We start from the raw sequence: 9,528 nt of genomic DNA on the forward strand, positions 1-9,528 counted from the left end.
AGGCCGGGGCCCCTGACAGCCGCCCCCAAGGCCGGGGCCCCTGACCGGCTCCCTCCCGTCAGGTTCCAGAAGCGGGTCAGCCTGTCACTCCCACCCGCGCGTCTCAGAGCACGAGTCACATGAGTCCCCCATCACGAAGGCCCCGCGTCTGCAGGGCTGCCGGACCCCAACGGGGCCTGGATACTGGACTCTAAGCTGTGAGGTACGTTCGAGACAGATCAAGGCCTGGAACCGAGGCCCAATTCTCAGACACGTCGTGATCGTGATCACAGTTTGTGAAAGGGAAGCACGGTGTCACACAAACAATGCCGCCTAAAGAACCACAGAAGCAGCTGCACATTCTGTGCAGATCAACAGAACTAAAGATGACAAAATAACCTGCTTCTTCAGTGACAAACCCGTCAAAAAGTTCTTGCCTTTCAATCAAAGAATAAAAACAAAACAAGTTGTATGTATATATGTAGTTATACATATATACGCATGCATATATGCATGTATATTACATGTGTAAAGTATATTATATCTAAGCATAAGGTATATTTCTAGCGCAGCTGGTGTGGCTCAGTGGTTGAGTGTCGACCTATGAACCAGGACATCACAGTTCAATTCCCGGTCAGGGCACAGGCCCAGGTTGCGGGCTGGATTCCCAGTGTGGGGCGTGCAGGTGGCAGCTGATCCGTTGTTCTCGCTCATCATTGATGTTTCTCTCTCTCACTCCCTCCCCCTTCCTCTCTGAAATCAATAAAACATCTTAAGTAAAGAATCTCTTCCACTGTCGTGTGTGTGCCTAACTTCAGCTGGTCAGCCGGCGGCCCCCTGGTGCCAACCCAGCCCCCCTGGTGCCGACCCATCTCAGTGCGGGGCATGCAGGAGGCAGCTGATCTGTTGTTCTCTCTCATCATTGATGTTTCTCTCTCTCACTCCCTCCCCCTTCCTCTCTGAAATCAATAAAACATCTTAAATAAAGAATCTCTTCCACTGTCTCATGTGTGCCTAACTTCGGCTGGTCAGCCTGTGGCCCCCTGGTGCCGACCCAGCCCCCCTGGTGCCAACCCAGCCCCCCTGGTGCCGACCCAGCCTCCCTGGCTGCCACATTCTCACTTCACAAGATGAAGCAAACGCAGAACCACTGGGAGAAACCACCAAACTGCAAGGCACAGTCGGGCCCTGGGAAAGGAGTTGCTGGCAGAGGAGGAGGTGGCTCAGAGGACGGTGACGGCCGACTTACCGCCAGGTCCTTAAAGTGGGGCACACAGCACCCCTGGAAGGGAAGAGGTGACAGTTTACAAACACAGGGGCACGGACCCGCCTCAAAAACCCCCAAGTGTAGCGTCTCGGGCACCAAGGGCACACAGGCCGTGCAGGGACCAGCGGCTGGCCGAGACCGAGACGTGGTGGCATTTCCGCCGGCGGTGCAGACCGTGGGACCAGTTCGGAGACATCGAAGCTCCCGCAGCGATGTCCACTCAGCCTGCTCAGCCATGTCCACTCAGCAGCCACCACGGTGCCCGGTGCCAGCAACAGAGGACACAGAGCTTGGTGGGTGGGCGTCCAGCCCAGGGGCTGACCTCTTCCCTGGAGAAACCGGGGCTACCAGTTCTGAGCCTCTCCCTGCCCATCACCTGAAATCAGGTTCGTCCTGGGTTGGGGGCTGCAGGGATTAGGGGTCAGACTAAAGGGGTGGTCACCCTGCAGGGAGGAGACCCCACAGGACGGAGGGGAGAGAGACTTTGAAAGAGAAACATGAAAGGCATTTAAAGAGAAAAGCTGATACAAATGCAATATTATTATTTTCAAATACATGGACGTACGTATGACTTAATTTTAAAAAACCCAAATGCATTACAAATGTACTGTGTGTTCACACGTGGTCCTGTTGTGGGTGGAGAGTAGAAGGCCATCTACCATCTCTTCTTCAAGGAATTACACTGCAAAGAAGAGGGTAAGATATGATGCAACTCTCAGGTCAAACTTGAAGTGATGACTTGAAAAATCGTGCTTTAAATCTTCAAGTGGTTGCCAAGGGAAACCGACAGCATAGCCATAAAACTGGCAAATGCACCACTGTCTGCAGCATCGCAGAGGCAGCGGGGAGGGTGCCTGCATCTCCTGGTGGAGGTTTGTCAAAGGCAAAGAGAAAGGACAAGAATCTGAAACCGAGGTCACTTTAAGGAGAGACGCGACAGCCGACTTACCGCCAGGTCCTTAAAGTGGGGCGCACGGCACCCCTGGACGGGAAGAGGTGACGGTTTACAAACACAGGGGCACTGACCCGCTTCAAAAACCCCAAAGTGTAGCGTCTTGGGCACCAAGGGGCACACGGGCCGTGCAGGGCCCAGCGGCTGACCGAGACCGAGACGTGGTGGCATTTCCGCCGGCGCTGCAGACCGTGGGACCAGTTCGGAGACATCGAAGCTCCCGCAGCGACCTGGACAGGAGGGAGGAGGGCGCTCTGGGTCCGGCGAGAATTTGGTCAGGCCTCCAGGAAGGGGCCAGGCCAGCTGAGCGGAGCCCACTCCCAAGATGAAGCTGATGTGGGAGCTGTCACATCAGGACCACCTGGGACATGGTTTGTTTGTGGATCTGATACCATCTAAATCTCTGGTTTTTTTAAAGATAGATTTTTAGTTATTTCAGAGAGGAAAGGAGAGGGAGAGAGAGAATCACTTATCGGCTGCCTCCTGCACGCCCCGCACTGGGGATCAAGCCTGCCGCCAGGGCATGTGCCCTAAACCGTGAACTGAACCGGGACTCCCTGGTTCGTGGGGCAATGCTCCGCTACTGAGCCACAGCCCCTGGGGTACTGCAGTTCCTCCCAGATTTTGCTTCTACACAATTCACTCTTTGCAGCCAGTGAAGCTGACGAAGCCTGGGGAGAGAGTTCCAAACAAAGGTTCCCACTCTGCCAAGAAAGGGAAGTGGCCCACAGCCCACAGGTGCTCTGGGTGATGACCCCCTGCTGCTTCTCTCCACCTGAACAGCCAGGGCTGGTGAGGGGTGAGCAGGTGTAGACGGTAGAACCACCTGGCTGTGCCTGCTCAGCCATGTCCACTCAGCAGCCACCGCGGTGCCCGGTGCCAGCAACAGAGGACACAGAGCTTGGTGGGTGGGCGTCCAGCCCAGGGGCTGACCTCTTCCCTGGAGAAACCGGGGCTACCAGTTCTGAGCCTCTCCCTGCCCATCACCTGAAATCAGGTTCGTCCTGGGTTGGGGGCTGCAGGGATTAGGGGTCAGACTAAAGGGGTGGTCACCCTGCAGGGAGGAGACCCCACAGGACGGAGGGGAGAGAGACTTTGAAAGAGAAACATGAAAGGCATTTAAAGAGAAAAGCTGATACAAATGCAATATTATTATTTTCAAATACATGGACGTACGTATGACTTAATTTTAAAAAACCCAAATGCATTACAAATGTACTGTGTGTTCACACGTGGTCCTGTTGTGGGTGGAGAGTAGAAGGCCATCTACCATCTCTTCTTCAAGGAATTACACTGCAAAGAAGAGGGTAAGATATGATGCAACTCTCAGGTCAAACTTGAAGTGATGACTTGAAAAATCGTGCTTTAAATCTTCAAGTGGTTGCCAAGGGAAACCGACAGCATAGCCATAAAACTGGCAAATGCACCACTGTCTGCAGCATCGCAGAGGCAGCAGGGAGGGTGGAGGTTTGTCAAAGGCAAAGAGAAAGTACAAGAATCTGAAACCGAGGTCACTTTAAGGAGAGACGTTTCAATGCTCCTCAAGGGGAAAAAGCCACCTCTCTGAGCCTTTTCTGAACTAGAGGGGCCACAGGGGGTGTGATCAAGAGTAGGGCCCAGAGCCTGCCACCCTGTCCCACTGGGCTCTTACACGTATGCTGTGTGATCTTATATATTTTTTTTTAATATTTTATTGATTTTTTACAGAGAAGAAGGGAGAGGGATAGAGAGTTAGAAACATCGATGAGAGAGATCGATCAGCTGCCTCCTGCACGCCCCCCACTGGGGATGTGTCCGCAACCAAGGTACATGCCCTTGACCGGGGCCACAGGGGGTGTGATCAAGAGTAGGGCCCAGAGCCTGCCACCCTGTCCCACTGGGCTCTTACACGTATGCTGTGTGATCTTGAGGGAGTTACTCACCCTCTCTGGGCCTACGAATGTAACCTGTCTCAGGAGATGATTCTTCTACACTATCAATAAGGGGGAGATATTATTATAGAAACGGAGAAAGAAAGATGGGATTTTCCTGCTGGGAAAAGAAGCTGAAGAAACAGCCAGGAGAGAGCAGTGAGAGAAAACAGAGGCTCATGCTAGGGGGGGGAATTTGAGAGGCAAGAGGTAGCAGCATTTCGTGTCAGAGTTTTAAAAAGTGAAGATGGAGGCAGAGTCAGTGTCAGAGTGATGTGAACTGAGAAAGACTCAACCAGCACTGCTGGCGTTGAAGGAGGAAGAAGGGGCCGTAAGACAAGGAATGCAGGCTGATTCCAGAAGCTGGAAAAGGCAGGGAACAGACACCCCCCAGCGCTGCCCACACCTGATGTTAGCCCAGCGAGGCTGTGTTGGTTCCTGACCGCTAGGATTGTGAGTTAATAAAATTGTGTTGTTTTAAGCCACTAAGTTGGTGAGAAATTGCCCAGCAGCAATAGGAAACTAACACTAGGTGTACTGGTTAATAATGCAGATTTTTTCAATAGATGGAGTTACACATATGTTGATATATATGCGATTTGATATGTATGCTGTTTTGTTGTATTGCTCCTTCAGATCACCATTTGTTGCGATCAATGGCACACGCACTTTCTGAGCAGCACTTCAAAACATATGAAGAAGTGGAAAATTGGGTCTCTGAATGGCTTGCCTCAAAACAAGAAAAGTTCTATTGGGATGGTATCCACAAATTACCTGAAAGATGGGGGAAATGTGTAGCTATCGATGGATATTACTTTGAATAATGCACTTTTGATGTTTCTCTTGAAATTATCGTCTTTTCTTTTATTACAAAATCCGAATTATTACAGTCAATAATGCAGATGAACTATTGACCAGTTAATAGTGCAGATTAACTCTTAACCGGTTAATGATACGGATTAACTCAACCAGTTAATAATGTGGATTTATTAATAACCAGTTAATAGTTCGGATTAACTCTTAACTGGTTAATGATACGGATTACTATTAACGAGTTAAAATGCAGATTTATTATTAACTGGTTAATAGTGTGAATTAACTATTAACCAGTTAATAATACGGATTTTTGTAATCCAAAGAAAACACGATAATTTCAAGAGAAACATCAAAAGTGCTTTATTCAAAGTAATGTCCATCGCTAGCTACACATTTCCCCCATCTTTCAGGTAATTTGTGAATACCGTCCCAATAGAACTTTTCTTGTTTTGAGGCAGACCATTCAGAGACCAAATTTTCTACTTCTTCGTACGTTTTTGAAGTGCTGCTCAGAAAATGCGTGTGCCTTCGATCGGAACAAGTGGTCATCTGAAGGAGCAAGGTCTGGTGAATACGGCGGGTGGGTTAATACTTCCCAGGCAAGATCTTTTAACATGTCTTTAACTGGTTTTGAAGTGTGTGATGGTGTGTCATCATGAAGCAAAATTACTTTGCTGTGTCTTCTGGCCCATTCTGGTCGTTTTACGATCAAAGCGTGGTTCAAATAGATTATTTGTTGTCGGTAGTGATCAGTATTAATGGTTTCACCTGGTTTTAGAAGCTCATCATACACCACGCCTTCCTGATTCCACCAAACGCAGAGCATTGTCTTCTTTCCAAAGTGATTTGGCCTTGCAGTCAATGTTGATGGTTGACCTGGATCAACCCATGATTTTGTGTGTTTGGGATTCTCAAAATAAATCCACTTTCATCGCCAGTCACAATTCAATGCCAAAAAGACTTTCTTTCGTGCCGTTGAAGCAACATTTTACTGATGATTTTTCGGTTTTCCATTTGTCTTTCGTTCAGTTGATGTGCACCCATTTTCCTTCCTTTAAAATCTTTCCCATTGCTTGTAAACGGTCGGAAATTGTTTGTTGAGCAACGTTTAATCTTTCCGCAAGTTATTTTTGAGTTTGACACACATCTTCATCCAATAATGCTTGTAATTGTTGGTCTTCTAACTTTTTCGGTTGACCTGGATGTACTTTGTCTTTCACATAGAAATCATCACTTTTAAAGCATTTAAACCAGCGTTCACAAGTGTCTTGAGATGGAGCATGTTCACCATAAGCTTCCCAAAGTATACGATAACTTTCATCAACAATTTTCTTTAAAATAAAGTAATGAATTAAAACTTCCTGCAAATGCTCTTTTTTTGACATGAAATTTGACACTTTTAAGTGTAAAAATATCTATGATGTTAACACCTTCAGAAAATTTGACATGAAGTTTTGAAGCTTGTTGTCAATACAACAAAATAGCATACTATCAAATTGCATATATATCAACATATGTGTAACTCCATCTATTGAAAAAAAAATCCGCATTATTAACAGGTACACCTGGTACAATTGGTGCCCCTCAAGTAAAAACACCAACAAATGTACCAGAAGATGTTTTAGGGACATTTAAATAAATTTCTCTGAAACTGAAAAAGGATTCTGCAAAATTCAAAGAGTACAGAGCATACTAGAAGTTCAATACCAATTATTCATCTCTGAGACGCGGTCTAGTTAAACTAACAGACTATGAAACAACAGAAAGAATTGTTCAGAAATTCAGGAAGAAAAGGCAAATCGCCCACCTGGGGGGAAAATCAGCCGACCTCAGGCTTCCCCTCAGCACATCCAATGCCAAGGAGGTAGCGGGACAATAGTCACAAAGTGTTGAGGGGAAAAAGATATAACCTAAGAATATTATACCCAGCCAAGCTATCATTCACAGATAAAGACAATGGACTAGACATTCTCAAACGTGAAAATGTTCAGGAAACACTCATGAGCCCTCCCTGAAAAATGACGGGAAAAGAAATCTAGCTCGTTAGAGGGATAGCAAAGTAAAGAACCCACTGACACAGATGGAAACAGGACTAGTGGTGAGCACTGGTCCTTACCTGGTGAATTGTTACCGAGCAATTATGGTCATTGTAGCAACAACACAAGTGAGTGTTATAAACCTGGCAATGTGAAAACAACAACCCAGGCTACAAAACCCAGGTGTGGGGTGGGCGGAGGGGAACGGAGATGTGAAGCTGAAAATGCCTTGGCCTTTGAATGTCAGAAGCACCCATAGTTTTGAAGTAAAACCTGTCTTTAAAAAAAAAGATTCCTACTTTTCACAATTTTTCATCATCTCTTTTCTTAATCCTAGAAGAATCTTTCAATAAATCAAAAACTCACAAGGGGCACATCTATGACAAGGAATAAACTTTGGAAGAAAGCCCTGTTTTTAGAAGTCCTGGGTCGGTCACCTAACAAAAAGAAAGGAATGCACCAGAAGCTTAGTCCAGCCCTTGTTCAGACCCATCAGGAGCTCATGTTTGCCCCACATCACTCACCGACTGTACAATTCAAAGCACTCCACAGCTCGGGCCCTCAAACACACACAGCTGTGAGAGCGCCATGCCTTAGTGTTGAATGTGTTATTCCTTCACCTCCACCTCCATTCAACTGCGAGCCCTGAGGGCCCAGCTGTGGAGCAACTGCCTCTGCCCTCCTGGAGCTTAAACTCGGGGCTGCCCAGTCCAGCAGACCTCGGCCACCCGTGCGCTGTCACTGCTGAGCCCTGGAAATGTGGCTGATGCAAACTTTCGATTGCATTCCATTTCAACTACTTTAAATTTATTTATTTATATCTGTATTGATTTCAGAGAGGAAGAGAGAGGGAGAGAGAGAGAGAAACACCAATGATGAGAGACAATCATGGATTGGCTGCCTCCTGCATGCCTCCTACTGGGGATCAAGCCCACAACCCAAGCATATGCCCTTGACCGGAATCGAGCACTGGGACCCTTCAGTCCCTAGGCCCATGCTCTATCCACAGAGCCAAACCGGCTAGGGCTTAACTACTTTAAATTTAAAAAGCCCTGTGTAGCTAATGGCATCATCTCGGACAACACTGTTCTAGAATCTATCGGAATCTGCATGGGACCTCCAGGTGATTCTCTGTCCATTGCAACTTGAGGATGAGTCCAGGTTCTCCTCATCAGCTCATGCCCATCGTCTCAAACTCCCCCGGCTCTATCTCCACCCCCTCCTCCCCGGCCACTCTCCCTAAGATGACCCTGTGTTCTGTTATTTCCTTGCTCAGGAACCCAATGCTCCCTCCTGCCCACTCTTTTTTAATAAATATTTTTATTGATTTTAGAGAGGAAGGGAGTGGGAGAGAGAGATAGAAACATCGATGATGAGAGATCATGGATTGGCTGCTTCCTGCATGCCTCCTAGTGGGGATCAAGCCCACAACCAGAGCCTACGGCCTGACAGGGAATCGAACCGAGATCAGGTTCATAGGTCGATGCCCAACCACTGAGGCACGCGGGCAGGGCCCAGCTGTTCCTCTTTACCTCCCCTGACCCCCAGTAGCCCATCCAGGGTCCTACCACGTCGGTTGCCCTTCAGGGATGCCCTGCTCTCTCTACTGAAGCAGAGGCAATGCTCTCCCTCTTCCCGCCTCAGATCCTGTTTATCCTGGGGAGGTCGGAAGCCCACCAGCATCAAGCCTCCACCCTGGCAGCACCCTGCCAGTTGCTAGATGGGATGCTGCCCAATTCATGGATCTCTTATTAAAGCCAAATAGATCTTCACATTAACAAAGAAAAGACTCCGCTCCCTGGGCTCCCTCTCCTGCGCCCCGAGAACCAGATCGCAAGCCCAGAGCACAAGAGTGAGAGGCAGAGCCGCAGGGTCTGTGCTCAGGTGTGGTTCGCACCCTGAGAGGATGCTCAAAGGTGACCAAGTACAGGTTTCCTTCCGCGACCTCTCAGTCTGCACTGCACAGCGGTTCACGGTGGGCAAAGACCCTGAGTCTCCAGTCTCCTGGCTCAAGCTTCTGCCCACCGCACTTCCCTCTCCTCCCCCGCTGCCCTTCTTTCCCTCCTAATGCCCACCCCCTCTTGGGGTTGCGGCTGTCAAACCTCAAACCTTGGGGAAACCCCTTGTCCTGGAGCTCTGGGACCACGGGCCTCCCCTCGACCCGGAACCCACTCCCTTGCACTTTCTCGGCCCAGGGCCGCACTCTCCAGGGTCACTTAGGTTCCTTGCCCTCCCAGGCCTGTCCACCTGGACCAGGAGCCCTTCGGTCACGCCGGGAACCCTGCAGAAGCGCCCTGACCAGGCCTCTTGCTCTTCTCTCGCTCCTCTTCCATCTGACCCACGCGCAGAGCAGCCACCTGGAAGCCTGAGCCCGCTCCACTTGGATCCCACGCTCGAATCCGCTCCCGTCTCCACACCCCACGCATTCTTTCCAAATGCGTCGCGCGCACGTGGGCCTCCCTGTGGGGGGCCCTCCAAATCCCCACGCCCTCCTCCGCCTCGCAGTCACCCCCAGGTCGGGAGGACCTCCCGCGGCCTGCCCAGCCACTCGCTCCCTCCGGACGGGAG

The 9,528-nt window shown here is 49.3% G+C and overlaps 2 protein-coding genes across 2 annotated transcripts in view; both read right to left on the bottom strand.

Annotated features, from left to right (window-relative positions):
• The window catches only part of RAB40B (RAB40B, member RAS oncogene family), a 12,484-nt gene extending 9,438 nt beyond the window's left edge, over positions 1-3,046 (bottom strand). Inside the window, 2 exon segments of the mRNA XM_014531249.1 lie at positions 2,273-2,428; positions 2,935-3,046. Of these exon segments, the coding sequence (XP_014386735.1) occupies positions 2,273-2,428; positions 2,935-3,046 (268 nt within the window).
• WDR45B (WD repeat domain 45B) overlaps positions 1-9,310 on the bottom strand; it is a 36,569-nt gene extending 27,259 nt beyond the window's left edge. Inside the window, exon 1 of the mRNA XM_014531257.1 lies at positions 9,303-9,310. The gene's annotated coding sequence lies outside the window, so the exon portion shown is untranslated. The remainder of the gene's footprint in view (positions 1-9,302) is intronic.
• Between the last annotated feature and the right edge of the window lie 218 nt (positions 9,311-9,528).

The sequence above is a fragment of the Myotis brandtii genome, unplaced genomic scaffold (assembly GCF_000412655.1).
Source record: "Myotis brandtii unplaced genomic scaffold, ASM41265v1 scaffold797, whole genome shotgun sequence".
Classification (NCBI taxonomy): domain Eukaryota; kingdom Metazoa; phylum Chordata; class Mammalia; order Chiroptera; family Vespertilionidae; genus Myotis; species Myotis brandtii.